Source organism: Plasmodium inui, assembly GCF_000524495.1.
Source record: "Plasmodium inui San Antonio 1 unplaced genomic scaffold supercont1.22, whole genome shotgun sequence".
In the NCBI taxonomy this organism is placed as follows: Eukaryota; Apicomplexa; class Aconoidasida; order Haemosporida; family Plasmodiidae; genus Plasmodium; species Plasmodium inui.
Window position 1 is genome coordinate 274,052 of NW_008481856.1, and position 20,454 is coordinate 294,505.

At 49.7% G+C, this 20,454-nt stretch overlaps 7 protein-coding genes across 7 annotated transcripts in view; 2 read left to right on the forward strand and 5 right to left on the reverse strand.

Annotated features, from left to right (window-relative positions):
• The window catches only part of C922_04390 (hypothetical protein), a gene marked incomplete at both ends in the record, with an annotated part of 2,669 nt that extends 289 nt beyond the window's left edge, over positions 1–2,380 (reverse strand). The window contains 9 exons of the mRNA XM_008819973.1: positions 159–249; positions 402–476; positions 649–729; positions 847–924; positions 1,057–1,174; positions 1,561–1,729; positions 1,927–2,017; positions 2,139–2,187; positions 2,325–2,380. Coding sequence (XP_008818195.1) covers positions 159–249; positions 402–476; positions 649–729; positions 847–924; positions 1,057–1,174; positions 1,561–1,729; positions 1,927–2,017; positions 2,139–2,187; positions 2,325–2,380 — 808 coding nt within the window. The remainder of the gene's footprint in view (positions 1–158; positions 250–401; positions 477–648; positions 730–846; positions 925–1,056; positions 1,175–1,560; positions 1,730–1,926; positions 2,018–2,138; positions 2,188–2,324) is intronic.
• A 1,145-nt stretch (positions 2,381–3,525) lies between these two features.
• C922_04391 (tRNA(His) guanylyltransferase) lies at positions 3,526–4,470 on the reverse strand (the record flags this gene model as incomplete). The annotated part of the gene is made up of 1 exon (XM_008819974.1): positions 3,526–4,470. One exon carries the CDS (start codon positions 4,468–4,470, stop codon positions 3,526–3,528), a length of 945 nt encoding a protein of 314 aa, XP_008818196.1.
• A 980-nt stretch (positions 4,471–5,450) lies between these two features.
• Positions 5,451–6,674, reverse strand: C922_04392 (hypothetical protein; the record flags this gene model as incomplete). The annotated part of the gene is made up of 1 exon (XM_008819975.1): positions 5,451–6,674. One exon carries the CDS (start codon positions 6,672–6,674, stop codon positions 5,451–5,453), a length of 1,224 nt encoding a protein of 407 aa, XP_008818197.1.
• A 1,062-nt stretch (positions 6,675–7,736) lies between these two features.
• C922_04393 (hypothetical protein) lies at positions 7,737–9,466 on the forward strand (the record flags this gene model as incomplete). The annotated part of the gene is made up of 4 exons (XM_008819976.1): positions 7,737–8,073; positions 8,289–8,343; positions 8,519–8,581; positions 8,758–9,466. 4 exons carry the CDS (start codon positions 7,737–7,739, stop codon positions 9,464–9,466), a joined length of 1,164 nt encoding a protein of 387 aa, XP_008818198.1.
• Positions 9,467–11,578: 2,112 nt separating this feature from the next.
• On the forward strand, positions 11,579–12,919 carry C922_04394 (hypothetical protein; the record flags this gene model as incomplete). Its single annotated transcript, XM_008819977.1, has 1 exon — positions 11,579–12,919. One exon carries the CDS (start codon positions 11,579–11,581, stop codon positions 12,917–12,919), a length of 1,341 nt encoding a protein of 446 aa, XP_008818199.1.
• A 402-nt stretch (positions 12,920–13,321) lies between these two features.
• Positions 13,322–17,896, reverse strand: C922_04395 (hypothetical protein; the record flags this gene model as incomplete). The annotated part of the gene is made up of 1 exon (XM_008819978.1): positions 13,322–17,896. One exon carries the CDS (start codon positions 17,894–17,896, stop codon positions 13,322–13,324), a length of 4,575 nt encoding a protein of 1,524 aa, XP_008818200.1.
• Positions 17,897–19,130: 1,234 nt separating this feature from the next.
• C922_04396 (dynactin 5) lies at positions 19,131–19,853 on the reverse strand (the record flags this gene model as incomplete). The annotated part of the gene is made up of 1 exon (XM_008819979.1): positions 19,131–19,853. The coding sequence occupies one exon, from the start codon at positions 19,851–19,853 to the stop codon at positions 19,131–19,133; it is 723 nt and encodes a 240-aa protein (XP_008818201.1).
• Between the last annotated feature and the right edge of the window lie 601 nt (positions 19,854–20,454).

A 20,454-nucleotide genomic window follows, 5' to 3' on the forward strand; every position in this document is an offset into this window, starting at 1 on the left:
ACGGTTCTCTGGCGCCTGCGGGGGGGGTCGGGGGGTGAGAGTAGCGGCGGAGTAGCTCTGGTGTAGCTGTTCTGTAGCTTCTCCGTAGCTTCTCTGTAGCCGCTGCGGTAGGCACAGCGGGGGGTCCCCTCTGAGGTGTCCTCCGCGAATGCACTTACTGTTGAAGGCAACGGAACAGTGCTTGTTCCTGCAGGTGGTGTTTACGTGGAAGGGTCTCCTTCCGACGTGCTCAATGGGGGTGAGGTCGGCCTATAGGAGGGAAGGAGAGGGGAAGAAAAGGCAAGCGGCTGAAGTGTGCACACCTTTGCCAATGGCTGAGCGGTAACGTATGTGCCCACAGCTGGGTGAGCCAAGAGAGGGACGAGCACCACAAGGGGGAAGAGGCCATTCTTTATTTTAACGTTTAAGTTGGTCCGGCGGGAAGTGCAGGCGGATTTCGTCTGGCTCCGTTCGAGGTCCTTGGGGATGCAGTTTATCTGGAGAGAGAGGAGGAGGTGGGAACGACAAAGAGAAAGGAAGCTGAACGGGGGGAAGACTCAGGGGAGGATAACTCAACGGGGGAAAGCCTCAAGGGGGGGTGGACAGAAAACGCTCCACTTAGTGGTCTCTCCCCCCTGCCGCACACCCGCGCGCGAAAAATGAGCGCACCTCTAAGTTGGACTCGTGGGAACGAATCATCTTTCGGCTGGAGCCCTGGATGGAGGCGCTTTCCTTGGGGCAAAGAGATTTCTGGGGAGTGGCATTGTGGGGTAAAAGGCAGTGTAGGGGCGCCATGGAGCAGCTCAGTTGAGCCGCTCTGCACTAATCGTCGTGGCTGCCTCTCCGGGTGGCCCAATTTGCGCTCACCTCCAGCTGAGTCACGTAATGGGTCGGGCTCTTCTTGGGGACGAACGTGTCGGCGCTTTTGTTGGGCACGAGGCAGGTCTAGAAGGGGCATGATGGGAGAGTTGCATGATGGGAAACGGCCTGACGGGGGAACATCCTGACGCGGGAGTAACGTAAGAGCAAAGTTGCTTCATTCCAGTGCCACCCCACCCCTCGTCTGCCTCGGCATACCGATAGATTATCCACGTGTCTGTAGTTCCTGTTCGGTGGGGGCAGAGGGTACCTCAGCACGTCGACTCCCCACCTGTAGGGGTTGTTGCTCAGGCTGTAGCTGCTCGTCTTCTTCGAGCTGCGGTTGTCATAGTTGGTGCGATGGGGGGGGAGGGGGTGCAAGTAAGGATGAGTACAAAGGACAGGGCAGAGGAGAGAGGGTTACACAAGGTAGCCCCTCTTGGAGACCCCAACAGGAGAAACAAAGAAAAAAAAAAAAAAAAGAAGACTCAGTGGTGTTCCTTCTTAACGCCATCGCCTGCCTTTTCGGGGGGACCTCTTTTTTTGGTCCACATGGCCGCTGTCAGACGAGAAGATAAAAAAGGGGAATGGAGAAGACATGTCACCGTGAGAGTGGCAAGAAAGTGGGAAAGAAGAAAAAAAAAAAAAAAAAAAAGAAAAAAAAATTGTCCCATTGGATCGTCCATTCTTTAGAGGCTGCCTCGTCTGCGTGCCTCTCCCCACCTGTGGTTCGAGAAGATGTTTCCACTTGCCACCTCCGGATGAATCCTCCTTCCACACCTTCTGCTCATCATATGAAATGGCTCTTGCTGCAGTATCCTCTTGATCTCTCCATCAGGGGGTGCAATGATTTTTTTATTCGTCCATCTATCGGTGGAGCCGCTGTTCGAGTCTGCCGTTGAGGAGGGGTGGGTCCGGAAAAAAAAGAAGGGGAAGTCTCGTAAGGTGCCACTCAATAGGTGGCTAGATATACGGTTGACTCAAATGGGGAGTCCCCTCGGTCTATTCCCTATCCGCAGAGGGAGGGACTTTCCTGAGCGGGCATCCAAACTTCTCAATGCGAGACGATATTGTTACCTAGTCTCTCACCTGCAACCGCATCCAACGTGGACGTCTTATTTCGATGGCTCACATTTCGGATGCTGCTTTTGAATGACCTTTGAGTTGTCTCGTAGTAGAGCTGCCGAGGGAAGGAAGAAAGCAATGCTGAGTGGGGAGACGTCACTCTTTTGGGTCAGTTTCGGATACGTGCACGGACGCAGGTGTGACGATTGAGTTGCCTCATCAATGTCTGTTCATACCGGACAGTGCATGGAGTCATTCGGGTGTGTGGGCTTGCCGGCAGGGGCGCTGAAAAAGGGGAGAGGGATTGACCAAATGGGTGCCACGGTCCCAGCTGCGCAGTTGGCAGTGGGGGGTTGTCATTTGGTATTTGTGAGTTGCCAGTTGCTAGTAGCCTGTTGCCAGTCGCCATTTCGCCGCTTTACCGTTTCAGTCTGGTTCGGCCATTCCTTTGGGCGAATTGGTCACTTGGCGTGCTCATCTTATCGGACTCAGTTGGTATGTACAACACGGGGAGTGCAAAGGGGGGCGGCCGGAAACTCGCCAGCCGCTTTGCCAGCGTGGGAGGCCCGTCTGCGCAAGGGAGACGAAAGGTAGGTTAGCAGAAAGGGGGGCAGGAACGAGTGGACAAACAGAAAAGTAGCGCAGCAACCAGTGGGCAGATAGAAACGTATCCCATCAATCAGTTGACAAACCGAAACGTAGCGCAGCAACCTGTGGGCAGACAGAAACGTATCCCAGCAACCAGTGGACAGACGGAGACGTAGACATGCGATCAATTAAACATACGCATAGCTAAACAAATAGGACAAAGGGAAAAGAAAAAAAAAAAAGAAATGCACTTTGCAGGCTGGGAAATACAGGCTTGCAGTGTATGCCCCAGAGTGAGCACTGTGAACATGCGCGCGAAGAGGGTGGAAAAGAAAAAAAAGAAGGGAGGTCTCACTGCTAAGTTAAAACAAGCTCATGTTCGTTGTGTTGCCCTCCGTGCGTTACGCTGTGGCGCGATTTTTAACTTTTCGACGGGCTTTGTTCTCCTCCGCCCTTTTTTTCCCACCCTCTGCAACGTGCACACACTGCACAGTCAGCGGAAAAAAATGAAGAAGAGGTTTCTTCCCAATGAGGAGACTATATCCACATGACATTCGCACCCCCGAGGGAGTCTGTTCTGAAGAACAGAGGAGGGTAACCTCCCCTTTGAAAAATAAAGCGTATGCGCAGGGGTACACACCAGGAGGAAGAGTCTTCCACGCAGAGGACGTATGTAGGTCACATTTTCACCTGCACAGGGTCAGGTGTTTTTTTTTTTTTTTTTTCCTTTGATAAGGAGGTTATAACTCCACCAGAGGGTGTCTGTACGGGGATGTATGACAAATGGGAGTAGCACCCCTTCAGGCCCAAGTTAAGGTTCAATCTGGTACCACAGCAGTTGTACACACCTGATCGATTCTCCCTTTTGAGACTTCTGAATTGGTAATCATATCTTAAGGGTGAGTACTTCTCCCCTGCTTTCCTCCGCCCTTCTGTTCAGCTGGACAATCCTTCACAACTATTTTTTACAGAAAAGGAGCAGCTCCCATTTGCTCTCTTGGGTAGAAATATTTCCGAGTGGGCTGCTGCTCGACGTCACTTAGCAAATAGGAAGTGATACTTCTCCCAGAAGATGTCACTCACGAGATTCTCGTGCGAGAGCGTGAACTTCGCCACTGTGTCACGCTTGTGGGGGGGAGCGGCATCACTGCGCAGTTTCTCCGGGGGTGGCACCTTCGCATCGTCCGGGGGAGGCACCTTTGCATCGTCGGGCGGTGGCATCTTCCCATCGTCCAGCGGTCGCACCTTCGTATTTTGTCCACTTCCCGAATTGGGATCCTTCACGCGCGTGATCTTCACCTCTTCCCCGACGTGGCCCCTTTTCCAGCTCTGCTCATCCCGCATCAAGATGGAACCCCGCCTGAAAATCTCAGGTACATCATTGTAGTTGATCCCAAACTGAGAAAATAGCAACTCATTCTTTTCCCTCTTCTGAGTTGTCCTCAGAGCATCGTAAGCCTGCTGATGAGAATAACCACTCCTATTAATAAGGTTCCAGAAGCATTCATTGTACTGAGTGTTAATGTGACAGTCGACTTGTCTCCAGCGGAAGTAATCCTTCGCTTCCCTTTCTGTTGGCAGGAGAACAATCCTCCCATCGAAACATGGCACGTATAGTAGCGGCTGATCGGGAAAGAATTCCTTCCAGTGAAAAGGAAAGGATCCTGAAAAACAGGACACAATATTGGTTAAGATTTTATCATGTCTTCTATTCCATACTTTTGTTTTTTTCCGAAAGAGGAAGCTGTACTCGTCGGAGTGTCCATATGCCAAATCGATTTCGTCAAACTTGTGCATCACTTCTTTCGCACATGCATTCATTAGGTGCAGTCCTCGTACGTCATTCGGTTTTGTGTACCCGTGTGTCTTTGTGAATGTTTTGAAGCCTCCGCCGTCTATCCTCACGACGAAGTAGCAGCAGGGAAGAATTCTCCTCTCTTCCTCCAGCTTCTTCACGTAGGCGTATTTGCTGTTAGCCATGGGGGGAGGGGGTGCGGTTGGAGTAATCCGTCTACGCGGTGAGAGGAGCATACGCGGAGTAGGCCTCCTTTATGTGACCTCTCCCCCCCTGACACTTTCCTCCGCGTTTTTTTTATTTTTTTATTTTTTTATTTTTTTTTTTCCTTCCTGACGAGAGGGCCGCGCCAAACGGATCGCTTCGGATTAATCTGGTGGGGAAAGAATCACCCTGACCAACTACGCGATGTTGTCTGGTCACACATGGGGGAGAGATGCCAGTACACTGTTCCGCTCAACCGGAGTGGAACCCCATTTAACGGCGGGGGAAGGCTCTCCTCTCCTGTGCCCCCATCAATTTTGGCATCCCCACTGGAGCAACAATTTTGTATGAACAGTTCAGGTAAAGTTTGTCCTACAAAATGAGGCATGTGGGGGGTTTTCTTTTTAAAGGCTGTTGGGCAAGGCCACACCTGGGGGAAGTTACCCACAGGGAGGAACCACGTGAGCATCGCCAAAATGGTCAAAAGGAAGGCGACGAAGTGAAGAAGCGCACCCGATGCGATGCCATCCCCACTGGGAGAAAAAAAAAAAAAAAAAAAACACATTTCAACGTGCAAAAAGTGGGCGAAGAAGGGCGGCCCCGTGGAAGATGCCACAAGGGACCTCCCCCCATTTACGAATATCATCTTTTACATACCCAACACGTGCTAACCCAGTTAGTTGTGAACAGATGGCCCCCCTTCAGCAGGCAACCGGATGGGTCGCTCCCCCCCCCGCACCGAATGTATTTGCCGCCACATAGAGGGCAAATGGACCGATTGCTCTGGACCTTACGGCCGAGTTGAGGAGGGGGAGAAGCCTTCTACTAGCGTTTACTCCTCCTGTTTACTCATCGCTATGGCCCCCTCAAATGGCTAACTGTGCATGTATGTGTACGGTCGACACCTCCCACAGGGCACCCTTTCGTCTGTTTTGTAAGCAGCGTCTTTCCCACACACGTCTTACCCTTTGAAGTGGACCACGGGCTGCGCCCTATTGGCTAAGTGTCGAGTCCTTTTCCCCCCCTTCTCTTCGTCCCGGAGCTGTTCCAGCCTTTCCAGAAAAAACTTGTTCAGTCTGGCATACAGTAACGGCTGGTAATAATGACGAAACGAATGCTTCCCATGCGAGATGGAATCGATTAGTGCGTCCCACTGAAACATATCCTTTTCCCCAAACGTGTTTTCTTTATTTACTACTACATTGAATAAGTATTCGTTATCGAAGGTAAAAGACATATGCAGTATGAACTGCGAAATGGTGGACTCCTGTTGGTAGATCTTCTCTCCAAAGATTCCAATCATGCAAGAGAAACAAGATAAGATGTTCCCCATAAATTTAATTACTTCACTTTCGAACAAATTGCTAGACAATATTTTTGTAAGTAACTTTCTTGAGTCAGCTGGATTTTTTATGTTCCACTTTTTTAACTCACCATGTTCAGGCGAAAAACGCTTAAAAAGCATGTGCATGGTATTTGTGTACAGAAAGGGGAAAGACAGCTTGGAAATCTCTTCCTTTGCGACCCTCTCTGCATATTTTCTCAAACGTGTGTTCATGCTAAGAGTCTTTATGAACAGAAGCAGGGCTTTCATTCTTCGTAGTCTTCCGTCGAGCAATGCTCTTGTATGTTTGGTTCCTCTTCCCCCTTTGGTGGTTAGTGCTCTGCGCGGGGGTGTCATATTATTGTTGCATAGTCCCATATTGTAACCATGCTGATAACAGTGGGACCGGTTTGGAATGGCCCAACGCACTTTTCTTCTCGCCAACCGGAGGGGTGACAACGAGTCGGATGACTCCTCCGTTGCGCTTGTCTTGTTAGCCACGCTGAGTGGATCTTTAGAGTGGTCAAGTGGGGCATCCCCCCTAAGGATAACTGGTACTCTATTGCTGTAAGATGAAGAGCAGCTCCCCGAGACACACCCATCTGAGTGCATATAATCTGCAATGAGGGAGGTGCATAGGGACTCATTAAATTTGCCCATAAATAATACGATGGCTAAATCGAGGGCCGTCCTGTTACATTCATCTCTGACGAAGGGGGAGGTTCCTTTTTTCAGCTGATCAAAGGCGGCCACTACGTCGTTATTGAGCAAGTGGTGGTGGATGGAATGGATGCGTCCTCTGCAGATGTCTTCGAATTTGAGAAGCTTCCTGTCGCACCAGGTTTTACGTTCCACCTCCATTGTGGGGGCAAATGAAAAGATGAAAAAAAAGAGATCTCTCTCGTGGGGCACCGCTGCCCTTTTGCGATCCGTCAAAGGAGGGGACAAAAAAATAATACACCTGAAAGTGTGTACATAGGGAGGTGGGTATGCAGTGCAAATTGTACGGAAAAAACATATGAGGAGCCAACTCAAAGGGAAGACACACACTATGCCGTGGAGAAATTCCCTTAAAAGGGGTGTGTAAGCAACTGCGCAATTGAGTAGAATGGGAACTTCTCACTAATCGCAAAGTGGACATCTCTATACCGCTTGCCTTTTTTTTTTTCCACTTCTTTTTTCTTTATCTCATTTTTCGCCTGACCTGTTCAGGTGAAAAGTGCACAAAAATGAGAATAGCTAGCAGAACAAATCCCGTGCAGGAAAGGAAAAAAAAGAAAAAAAAAAAAAAAAAAAAAGTGGAATTAACGCTCCAAAAGGTGGGTGGCGGTCCCTATTTTGCCTTCTTTGTCTAAATTCACAAGGAGGGCGGTTTAATTGTGCCCATAAATTGGTACAAATTTGGGGATTTTTTTTTTCGGGTAGGGGAACAGTAATAAACGTGAGGGCAGCGGCATGCGTACGTACACCGGAATGTGTTCTCGGCGCTTAATCCACAGAAACGGGCTGCTGAGTTGGAGCGTGGAAGAGGAAACCCCTTCTTGACACATGCGCTAAAGGGGATGCGTTAGCTTTCCTGAGGATCTGTCTATTCCCCAGGCAAGGCCGTTAAATGTTGTGTGCTCAGCAGAAGGGTATTATTTTTTTTCTCTCTCCTCACATTTTCTCACCCGTGGAGATAGAACAACGAGTGAAATAACGATGTGCCTTTTGGAACCCCTCTACAAATCATAGGTAGGACACAAGTGAACGTCGCAACGGAGAAACCCTGACATGACAAAGGGGGCATGACAATCTGTAGTGTACAATTCCTCCAGGGAGATATATTCATGCAGGGATAAGCGCAGGTGGGCACTGCGCCCACGTATGGAGAAGTATGAAGAAGCACACCCCTGTACACACCCCTCTACACACACAGGCACGATGCTGCGAGCCGTTCTTTCCCTCCTGGTAGCCCTCGTGGCCACCCTGCGATCTACTAAGCTCGAAAAATCTCTCTTCAGTTACGTCAGCGAATTATCCTTTTCCGGATCGTTTGACAATCTCTTCGAGACGTGTCTTAGGGTTCCGAATAGCATATGCCTAGGGGGGACGTCCACAGTCGTCACGTCCAACAGTGTTCCCAAGGGGCTCATCGCCAAGTGGACCTTTGACGACATGTACGCCGTTGACTACAGCGGGAATAATAACCACATGCACAAGTTGGTGCGCGCGGCCCCTGGTTTTAATGGACGAGGATACAGCGGGGCCTTCGTGGGAGGTACTCATGGAAGGGGGGATCCACGTGCATATAATTGCTAGAATGAGACGACCAAAGAAAAAGAAAAAAAAAAAAAAAAGTTCGGACTCTTCGCTTGCTTCGTTATGCATCCCTTGAGCTATCCCAAATGGTGAATATTGTCATCTTATGTTATCCTTTTTTTTTTTTTTTTTTTTTTTTTTTTTTTTTCCTTTTCTCCACCCGCCACTCTGCAGATAACTCCGGTTTGGTGCACGCCGGCGCCACGTTGAAAACGACGCAGTTCACCATGTTCGTTAAGAGCAGAGAGATGTACCTGTCCAAGGAGTGGCGATGGCGTGTCCCCTTTGCGTGTCATCGAGGATACATCGATGCTGTTGCTTGCATGTGTTTATGTCACGAACAACACACGTGTAGACAGCTGCCTACATCTGCATACAACTGCTGCCGTCCCCCCGACTCGCAGAGTATTCTGGATATACCTGCTGGAGAGGCCAACGAATAACTTCCGCAATGTCCTTTCGCAGATGTAAGAGTTGACTTATCGTTGCTGCATCTCATGGGGCATCTTCGTGATGGCTCCATAGGTGGGTCGCCCGCCCCTACAGAGGAACACACCTGCACGGAGATCTCACAGTGATGCATTAAGCAGCCAGGACAGCCACGACAATTAGGACAATCACGACGACCACGACCACCGTGCAGACACAAGGGGGAAGAAACCATCGCCGTGCTCCTCTACCCTCACGTGAACAAACTATCCGTGAGAATACTTACGGAGCAGAAGTCGAACGAAGGGATGTCCTCCATGGGACAGATACCACTCAGGAGGTGGACAAACATAGCCATCAGAATGGACGACATGAAGGTGGAACTCTACATCAACGGGGTATTGGACAACTCGGTGCTGATCAGACGAGAAGTTGCAGATAAGGAAGAAGCTTACGTTAAGGCTGACGTGGACGCTAAGGCTGATGCTGGAGATGAAGAAAGGGGAGGGGACATAACCATTGGAAAAAATATGCACTACTCTAGCTTTAATGGCTACCTGGACGAAGTGTATTTCTTTAAAAGGAGCCTGAACAAGTCAGAAATAATTTCTTTCTCTCTTCCCAGCGTGACGGGAATACACGACACAGAGTTTGTCTATGTTGGAAACTACGAGTGCGACTATGCCACATCGATGCGTGCTGACCTGTGCAAAGAGAACTACCACCTGTGTTCTTCCTTCCAGTTGTACAGTGGAGGGATTCATTACGCTAGGGTTAATGGGATTTTGACTGCCACATCGAACTTGTGGTCGTCGGACGTATCCGAAAATGCCGTTGAGTCGGGGGAGAAGAGAATTGCACTCTGCTGCAGGGGGGGCGCGGCCGACTCTCCAGCCGGCTTGGTAACAGGAAGCAGTGCCTAGGAGGAGGCATGGTAAAAAGGGAAAAATGAAGAATCACTTCGATACAGCATTGCGCATATCAGCTGAATTAATCCCCCGTTTGACTCCTCTTTGTCCCCCCAAAATAGGGTGCGGAACAAGTGGAGGATTTTTCAAGACCCAAATGGGGGAAGCAGTGGCGGAGGTCTGTCATACCCGCTTCTCCCCCTTTCAGCAGTGTTGAACGGGCGATGGTCCCAATGTGTAAGCAGCCGTATGCTCAGTTTTGTGAGAAAATATCGGCAACTGCCTTTCACTATTCATTTCGCCACCTGTTCGTCCTTGATCCATCAGAGCACGACATGTGACGCGCGAAATGGGGCTAAGCCAAAGCCCACCATTTAACAACGCCCCTAAATGGGAAAAGCAAAAGAACGCAATATTGCAAGGCGTAGCAGTGGGAATAGCTAGCTCATTGAAGGGGCCATTTTTACCTGACCTGTTCATAAATTGTTGCAGAAAAAAAAAAAAAAAAACTCCAAAGGTGCAGTAACAGGGATAGCTAGCTCCCTCGTTGCACAACCTTCACCTGACTAGTTCATAAAAAAAGGGGAAGCACCACCAAAGGTGGGTTAACCGGGCAAATTGCCTTGGCATTAGCGGAGGGGAAATCTGCTTTGCCGTTCGGACGGATTCGGCAAATGGGGTAAATGGGGCAAATCGGACGAATTAGTTTCTCACGTGTGGTCTTCCCACGATTTTTTGCATCTTCCCCCAAACGCACACTTCTTCACGACAGTGGCGCAAGGGGCAAAGGTTTGACAGTTGGAAATGCCTTTTTTTTCTTTTTTTTTCTTTTCGGGCGGAGGGTTTTCCTCCGCCGTGGTGGGAGAAGCATTTTAAGGGGGAAATGACGAGGAGTTCAATTACACAAAATGGAATGACATGCAGGGGAAAGACACGAATTGCAGCGAAGCACCAATGCGAAGATGGAAGAGAGGGCCGCGCAAAAATGTGTACGTGTGTGTTTCTTGGCGCACATGTAATAAAGAGGAGGCTCCGCCTATATCCAGGGATGACATTTGAATGTGCATGTGGAGACACATTCGGGAAACTCCTCTCAAACGGCTTTGTTGCTGTTGTTGTTGTAGTAGCCTTTGCTGCTGCTACTGCCCATTTTTATTTCACTGTGGGAGGGAACTTTCTCAGGACATACTGGAATGGCGAAAGGGAAGTTCAATTAAGAGAAAGGTTGACAGGCGCACTTTACAGTTTTTTTTTTTTTTTGTTCCAAATAGCGCAGATAGGGAGACTTCATTTGAATGGCTACACATGTTCATACCTTTGGCTCACACGATTGTTTGCATGTTTGCTCACCGCGCGCTTTGGTCTTCCCCTTTTAACCTCAAGTTGTGCTTCCCCTCATATGCGGAGAAAGCAACATTGGTTTCGCTAGGCTGACATATCCCTCCCTGTTCCAGACGGGGGGTCACGCCTCGATTTTTCCGAAGGTCTCACACAAAGGGGGGAATGTGGCACCAGTTCGCAAAATGGAAAAAAAAAAAAAAAAAAAAAAAACAGAAAAGTGATGGAGCCAAAATGGTGTAGCAAAATTGCGTGGCAGAATGGTGTAACAAGACAGTTGCGGAAAAAAGTTACAACAAAACGATGCAGCAAAATGTTACAACGAAGCAGTGCAGCAAAACAACAACACGCACTGCTCAATTAAAATCCCATCAAACGCAAACAACTGTGAATTTGAGACAAACAGCTTGCTTCGAAAAAAGGGGACACAAATGATGCTTCCTGTCTTTACGGAGCTTATTTTATATATACAAATATAAGTATAGGTATGTACGTATGTATATGTTTTTTTTTTTTTTTTCACTTTACGAACTTGTCCTCATTGCTCACACTTTCACGAGTCTTTTTTTTCTTTCTGTTTTTTTTCCCTCTTTTTCTTCCCTTTCTTGTTGCCGTTCTTCTGGTGAAGAGAATTCTGCTACAACAGTTTCCCCCTTCGGCTGACGCTTCCTTCTGCGTGCAGGGCTTGCTTCCCCGCTGAAGACGGCTGGAAAGCGTAGCAGTGTCACCATCCCAAGGGGGGGAGCCTGAGTATACCATCCAAAGGAGCTTTTCTCCGAAAGGAACACCATGGTGCATGCAGGGAGCGAATCGGACAGGCCGGAAAAGGATGAAGGGGAAGTCGAGGAGGAGAAGCGCACAGACACCCCCAATACAGACGACAAAAATGGAGACAACTTACCAAACAAGAACTGCAGCTCAGCGGACCACTTACACTTCAAAGGAGAAGATGACGAATTTTCTGGGCTAACGAAAGCGAGTAAATCTTCCTCCATGGATGTGGGACTGGGTTCTGCCGCTTCAGATGAGCCTTTCGGCTGTTCCAAGGCGGGGAAGGAAAATGCGCATCCAACAGGAAGTACTGAGAACGACTCACATGGAACCTCCCCCCCTCTGTCGAAGGAGAATAACGACACATTCCGGGTGAACCATTCAGAAGGGGAAGCTTGTAATGATATGAAAAAAGAAATCAAAGTAGACAGTGAGGAGGGGGTAAAGGGAGATGCAGAAATAGACAACAGTGTTGGATCGGACGCAGGGGTGGAGGAAGCCCACGCCAAGGAAGACCATCGAAGGGAGGAGAGAAACGACGACAGACATGGCGAAGAGGTAACAGATCCCGATAAAGGAAAGCGACCAAAGAAAATCAAAAACATAAATGAGTTTCTCCTAGAAAGAAGGAACACCCAAAAAATCACTGTCTTTGTAGGGGAAAAAATGCACAAGACGAAGGCCGATTTTAAGTACGGCGAGGATGCACACACGAGTGTGAGCTGCAGACCGGATGGTGATGACATGAATGGAGGATCCCATGTGGAAAATAGCCAGGATGGCGAAGCGGACGGTGAACATAACAGGGTCATCGAGAAGAAACAGAAAAAGACGGTGTTCACTGCACAGTTGTGTGAGCGAAGTAACGCTGATGCCAGAGCGTGTGAGGAACTCGTTAAGGAGAAGCCGAAGAAAATCATCTTCGAATCGCAGCGGTGCGAGAGAAGTAGTGCAGATGCGCGGGCTTGTGAGGAGCTATCTAAGAGGCAAGAGAAAATCATCTTCGAATCGCAGCTGTGCGAACGAAGCAATGCTGATGCGAGGGCAGGTGAGGAGATAGCCAAGAAGAACCCAGAACGAACCATATTCGAAGCACAACTGTGCCAACGAAGCAACGCTGATGCGAGAGCGGGTGAGGAGATAGCCAAGAAGCAAGAGAAAACCGTCTTCGAATCACAGGGCAGACTCATCAGCAAAGCGGACGCGAGGGCTTGCGATCGGCTGGAAGATAAATTGGGTGGAGAAAGCGTGGTGTACGAGGCGCAGAAGTGTGTAAAGAGCGCTGCAGATTTTAAAGCCTCCGACAAGATAAAGGAGGTGATGAAGCGGAACATGGCCGATGAGTGTCACTCATTGTGAGGGGGAGGCACACCCGTCGTGATGGGGTGCCGGTGCGTGGTCAACGGGGGAAGATGCCGGGAGGAAAGGCGGCGGCGGGGGGAACCATCCACCCATCACGTTGTGACATCCTCTCCTTTTTTTTTTTTTTTTTTTCTGTTAAAATTGTTTTCAATTCCCTATTTTTGTAACTCTTACTTGTGTTTAATTATCATTGTAGAAGTGTTGGCTTGGCCGAGGTGAAGCCAGCGCAGATGCAAAGGTGGATAAGTGGAAAAGAAGAAAAAAAAAAACAATGGGATAGGCTGGACAGGTGGGATAAACAGAAGGTGTAACATATCCTCATACTAGCGTAGGCACACTGGTAGACATCTTCACTTCCCACTCGCCAGAAGAGATATGTTAGCAGAGAGATGCCTCTGTTCAGTACAGACTGACGGCATCTTCCGACGTGATGCCGTAGGTATTCAGCATGAAGAGGTTGGTGGAGGAGACATCAACTTGGTGTACACACCCGTTGTCTTCTAGCAGGTGTTTCTTCTCTTGGGTCCTATTTTGCAGGAGCAGCTGTTTGAGGAGATAGTACTTATAATCGAAACGATCATCTTTTCCGCTTCGCTGATCTGGAGGTATGAACCCGTTTGGGGTGGCTTTCTTTCCTGGAATATTCGCTGCATCTGTTTTATCCGTTTGATCCGTTTCACCCTTAAGTGCACTTTGTTCCCGTTCATACCGTTCCTGCTGTTGCTGCTCCTCCTCCTTTTCGGAATCCTTCTTGCTCAGACCGGTGAGAATCGAAAGTGGGTTCTTAAGCCTGCTCTTCATCAGCCTCATGAAGTAGTTATTTGTGTTTTCGTCCGGCTCACCATTTGTCTCAGTCCCATCGTTCTTCGAATTTTTTGCAGTGGCACTGGGTTGTTCCGTCTCAGCACGGTTGTTGCTGTTCTGAGCATGGTTGATGCTCTCCTGACTAGGGGTGCCTGCCACCTCCACCTGTTTACCACCCTTACTTATGAATAGACTCTCATTCAATGGTTCGTCATCGCGAAGAAGGAATCGCTCTCCCCTCTGCACAGATGCAGATGCCGTTTGGGAAACGGGTTCAGCACAAAGCTCGTCACCAGATGTGAGGAGGAAATGTCTCATGCTACTTAGAAGGTCTGATTCCTCTGTGGATTCATCATTTACGGGTTCTAGAAGGAGCTGCATCTGCTTGTTCATGTGTTCTTCTTCACGTAACTTGTAAGACATCTTTTCCTTAAAGGAAAAATGTCTACTCTCTTCGATGTGTGCATTTCCGTAAAATCCATCGGTGAGTATCTTCTCCTGGAAGGGGCTCCTTCCTCTTCTTGCTTCCCCATTTGGGTTATTTCGCATAAGTTCTGCTTCGGCAAGGGGATCGTCCCTACTGCTCTGTATGCACAGTGGAATCAGATGCAGGGCGTCGGAAATTATATTCGTCTGATTCGTTACCTGTTTCTCTAACCATTCGTGCAGTTTCTCTTCCCGTGTTAGCGGCTTCCTTTGGCCGCCACCGCCCTTCGTATGTATGGCAGCCCCTGTCGCACCTCCATCATCGGGGGCATCACCCTCCTCATTTTGCTCCTCCCGTTGTGCATTCCCGTACTGATCGAACGGGGCATCGCTTTGATCTTCCCTTCTGTATTCACTAATACGATCTTCATCAGGCGAAGCGGTTGGTTCGATATGGCTATGGAAGGAGCTACCCCTTTGGTTGACTCCATCCCGATGGTGTCTGCCACTGCGTGTATTGGAATGGAGATCCCACGTTGGATTCATGTCCACGGGATGTCCTCTTAACCCGTTTGCATCTTTACCCATAGATGTAGAACCCATGGGTCCGTGGTTCACGGGGAATACCCCGAACGTATCAGTTTGCGAGCCGCTCTGTTTATCTCCCATGATAGGAGGCCTGTTGAAAGGGTCACCACTAAGGAGGTGGTTTGAGCTCCAGCCATCTTCATTTGCCTCTGGATAGTTCCTCCTGAGGGAGCCAGCCGTACCGGGGGGGGCGGACGGAACGTTCGCACTGACGTTCCCACTGAGGTTGCCCCCCATCCCGCCGCTCATCCCCCATGCCATATTGGGGCCACTCTTCGAAAGAACCGCGTTATTGGGAAACCTAACCGGGAAGGGCGCATTTGAAGGGGGGCCCAACGGAGGGGGCACCCCTCCCATTAGCAAATGGGTGTTGGGTGGTCTGCCCACATCTTCATAATAGCTATCCATGCCGCTTGGATTGCCTAATGGACCCTCCACGTAGTCAAGTCCTCCCCTGTGGTTTTTACTACCGATGCTTCCCGCCGGGCCAGCATTCGGATGCATAGGAAAGATGCCTTCCTCGTGCCCATCCAGCACCTCATCCGAAATGTACGGAGGGCCTCCTCTATCCTTCTGCTGATTCGAATTATGGTTCAAGTTATTGCTCATGTTAAACTGTCTATTCAGTGGATTTCCATTTGGAATTAAAGGGATACTATTAGCATTGAGCGAAATGTAGTTGGGGTTTCCTACCCCCCCTTTGTCAGACATCTTCACGTTGTTCATCTTTTGTTTGTTCGTTAGGAGGGAAGTGTTAGGGGTGGAGAAGTTTCCATAGGGGGGGAGGTTCATTCCATTTCGGTTCATCAATGGGTTCTGGTACGGAGGCATGCTGGGTGCACCAGGTGGGCTCGGTGGGATGGGCACATTGGGAAGGTTTGCTCCCTTTGGTACGCCTGGCGGGCTGGGCTGTCCGTCAGTGAAAGTTATCCCTTTGCTGACGGCGTCCCCGTCAGGGGGAGGCGGAATGGCATTCGCCATCAAACCGATATTCATACTGTTCATCCCTGTGCGTTCGAAGGTGGGATTGTCCTTCGCGTCTATGTCACCCAGGATGTTGCTGTTCTTCTGCCCCTGCCCCTTCCTCATTTGCCTCATCGGGGGGGTCTCCAGGAGGGGCGGGGGTCCTCCCTTGTGCATGAAGTTGGGATTGTTAATAAAATTGGGGTTGCCCATAAGGCTAGCCTTGCCCATAAAGTTAGGGTTACCAATGAGGTTCGGATTGCCCATAAGGCTGGGGTTGCCCAAAAGGCTGGGGGTGCCCATAAAATTGGGATTCCCCATGAGGCTGGCGTTCCCCATAAAGTTGGGATTGTTAATCCTGTTGGGGGTGCCCCCGCTCACCTTCGCCTGCGCATCGTTGGCGCGAAGGATGGGCTGTTTTCTACCACCGTACGATCTGCCGTCTGAATACGGTGGGGGAGGGGCGACTATGTTATTCGGATCGCCAGGATTTCCACTCGGCTGTGTCATGTTATTCCTATTTGCATTGAGAAAAAAATCGGTAGATTCTTCCGCCAGGTTATTAGCTCCGTTGCCACTGGTGCCCATCATATGTGCGGCTTCACTGTTTATGTCATTGGGGTTTGCCGCTGCGGCATTCGGGGCGATGGGGCCTCCAGCGGCTGTCTCCATGCCTTCTCCGAATGGGTTATTAGCACCACTGATGTTGCTGGCATTACCAAGGTTGTTACTCTCCTCCATGGCGAGCATCGACTGACTGAACATATTCTGCTGGTGATGCGGGTGGAGCAGGAGACCGGAGTCGTAAAAATCATCATTCGCGAAGAGAGCCGCCGCGTTCTTATTCTTCATGTTTCTCATTTTCTTGTTCTTCTTGTTCTTCTTTCCCCCCCTCCTGCTCTTCATGCCTTTCATTTCGTAGTCTCTAAGATTCATATTTTTTCTGTTTCCGAGGTTCATTTGGTCATGGTGAAAAAAGGGGCCATTGGGAAGGTTGCCATTCGGAATTAGGTCTCCTAATGTGGGGTCATACCATGGGCCGTTCGGATTCATCATGCCAGGGGGTGGGGGCTCTAATCCATTTTTCTCTTCTCCAAGAATGGTACTCTGCATCTTCCTGTTTTCCTCCAAGTCTATATTACTCCTTAACACATGAGCAGGATTGTATCCTACCTCGCTGAACATCATCCCACTGGTAGCATTTCTACTGTGAGTGTCAATAAGGTTTGGGTTTCCACTGAACATGTCGTCGCCATCATTTTTGTTGCCTTTGGGATCGAGTCTGAGGTGGTAATCGCTGGTGTCCTTTCCAATCCGATTGTACCTCTCTTCCTCGTTGGGGTTGCCTATTGGGGGGTTTCCGTGGCGACTTCTGCTTCGCCCGGGGCGCTTGCCGTCCGGAGATGCGGAGGGGCGCCTGTTGCAATCACGCTCTCGATCGCGGTGGCGGCTCCTATCCCGGTTTCGGTCCCTATCCCGGTCGCGATCCTTATCTCGATTGCGATCTCTATCCCGGTCACGGTCTCTATCCCGGTCACGGTCTCTATCCCGGTCGCGATCTCTTTCCCGGTCGCGATCTCTTTCCCGGTCGCGATCTCTTTCCCGGTCGCGATCTCTATCCCGATCACGATCTCTTTCCCGGTCACGGTCTCTTTCTCGGTCTCTCTCCCATTCCCTCTGCGGGGGCTTCCCATGCGCGTAGGCATCCCTGTCTCGGCTCCTCCTATGCCCATGGCTTGGAGAGCGCCTGTCGCGACCGCTCCTCTTAGGTGAGCGGGGGGCATCATCGTGCGTCTTGTTGGTGTCCTTCTTTTCTGTGGGTTTGTTCTTGGTGTGTCTTGTGTCTTCCTGGTGGGTGTCCTCGCGCCGCTTTTCATCATGGCGCTTGTCCTCTCGACGCCTCTCCTCGTGCCGCTTATCCTCGTGTTGCTTCTCCTCGTTCCGCTTCTCCCCGTTGCGCCTCTCATCCGTCTTCACCCTCTTCCGCCTGTCATCCTCCCCCTTGGTGTGCCCACTCTCCACTTCGTGCTTCTTCCTTTCGTGCGCTCTTTTCGTCTCGCTTTTGGCGTCGCTGTTTCTTCTTTCCTCCCCCCTTCGCTTTTCTTCATGTTTTTTGTGGCTGCTCTTTGCCCTATCGCTTTGTCCCTCCTCGTGGTCACCCTCGTACTTGCTGTGGTGGCTTTTTCTCTTCATATTTCAGGCTCGCTTGAGTCGGGAGATACAAATGAAGAAAGCGTCTCCCCGTTGAGCAGAGGTCATAACAGTAGTGAGAGGTGGAACCTCCAGTCGATGTGACGCTTGCGGAGGCAACGGGAGGGTAAGTCCCTTCACGTTGGCACAAAGCCGTTAGCTTTTTTTTTTTCTTCTTCCTTCTTCATCCTCTTCACATGCGAGGGAAGTAGATAAGTAAAATGATCAGCAAAATGGAAGTGACTCCCCTCTGAAAGGTACCTACATCACTGACAAACCTTCACGTGGAATATTCACTCAGCAAAGTAGGTATATACGTAGCAATGCTATACAAACGGGATGAAAAAGGAGAAGCGAAAAAATTCACCACGTTGCTGGTATGTAAAGATGGCACATAAATCCTGTAGCAATATCGGCGAAGTTATCGCTATGTGGTCACTTCCTCTCTTTTTTTCTTTTTCACCAGGTTGGATGAGGAAAAAAAAAAAAGGAAGGGGAAAACAAAATGGGCTAATCGAACGCTAAACAGATTGCCCCTTTTCGCGGTTTAAAGCGTTTTATCAAAAAAAAAAAAAAACTATGAACGCAGAAATAGCAACGGGAAAATACCTTTTCCACGATGGAAGAAAAAAATTTCCCTGAACAGGTCAGGTAAAATTTCGTGTGGTGCGAAATAGTATGCCGAAAAGATTTACTCATCTTTATAGGTGCCTGTTTGGGTGGAGGACGGGGTTTCTCGCCTTGGCCCAGTTGTACCCACTGATCGAGTACTCAGGTTGAGGAGCGGAAAAGAACCCTCCAGGGGACCTCCCGCCCCCACGATGTCGCAGTGGAAGTTGAAACGGCGTGGCTGTTCAGAAGGGAAAAAAAAAAAAAGAACACAATACAGTGCAGTGCGATACAATACAATGCAATGACGTATGGGCATTCCTATAATGGTGCTTCCCCCATCTGGGAATCACTGCTCGTTGTCTTCACACGAACGAGGTGTGCACATGTGATTAGTCGCGTCACCCCACTGGAAACTCCAACCGTGTGTGTGATGAAGGCACACGGGAGGAGGAGAAACTTTTCTCACACTGGGTTGACCTCCAATTGGAGGTACACAGAAACGGGTAAGAAGAAAACTGAAGAGGAGGAATGAGGGGGGAGGGGGGGTCCATCCAAGTCCCGCCGCTTCCACCACCCGATTAAAACATAACATAAGGAGAGGCCCACATTCCGGACATCGGATTGATTAACGCGCGGGGACGAAGTTTTTGTAGTGTCGGTATGGAATGTCCTTCAAATAGGTCTGAGCCGATTCGGGCAGTTCTTTCACGTAGGTGGCAGGGCACCCTGCATACTTTGCGAAAGAGGCAATGATGGTGTCGTTGGGGATGTATGTGTTGTTCTTTATAACAACATTGTCCTTGATTACTACTCGCTCCCCTACAACACAGTTGTCCCCTATGACGACATTGCTTCCGATGAGCGCCGCCTTGATGATGCATTCGTTTCCGATGTAGACATTGTCGCCGATGGTTAGGGTTACGTATGAGCTGGTTGGCGGCTCATCGGTTGGGCAAGGTTCGCTTCCGTTGCTTCGGTTGCTTCGTTCACTTGGGTCGTCCTGGTCGTCGTCTTTGGCGCCCTCCCCCTTTTGCGGTTCCCTACCCTGGAGGAAGCACGGACAAATGAGCGTCTTCGACCCGACAATGACGTACTTTCCAAAGTAGAGGCTACTGAGATCGCCCCTCAACATGGCTCCGCTCTTTATGATGGACTTCCCCAACATGTGGATATTTTTCATGCCGCAGAGAATGGAATCCCTACTGACCTTATTTCCGGACGCCGTCAAAATGTATTCCGCGCGGTTAAACGTTTCCGCCTTCTGGAACGTCGCTGTGTTGTATGCCTCGAGATATCCTTCACTCAACAGGTTCATCAGCCGCGCCGACCCCTCGCTCATCTCATTCATTGTGCAGAAAGGGGCATTATGCGTGGGGGGATGATCTAGTCGCCAGATGAACACTTGAAGGAAAAAAAAAAAGACGACGCACTTCTGCACAGACGTATGAACAAGTGGGAGTAAAAACGCCGGGGAGTATTTACTCAAAAAAGGGAAGTGAATGCTTTCCTTTCGGGTTGGTACAGGGGGAGGTACTTCTCTCTCCCATGAAGGGGCAGACATTAAAGAAACGTCATTTGGGATAATCGCTGCAGTGTGTGTTGTGAGCTTCGTGCCGTGGGCATATGAACATGCAGGCAATTTTTTTTTTTTTTTTTTTGCTCCCCCCAGAATTACTGTTCAGCGGAGCACACATATGTTGGCAGCGGTTGTCAAAGGACGGCAATGTGACCTTTACGCAAATGTGAAGTCCTGCACCGGGAAGCGGCAAGAAAATCAGCAAGGGAGGGACGTCGCCAAGTGGGGGAGGTACAGAAGGGAAGCCAGCCCATCACGTCATGAGAACGGGGGGCGAATGAAGAGAAGGCACCAACGGGGTGGTGGACAGATGAGGCGCAACAAAAGGTCGATGGGTAGGGAAAAAAGAAAAAAAAAAAAAACAGCTAAAAGG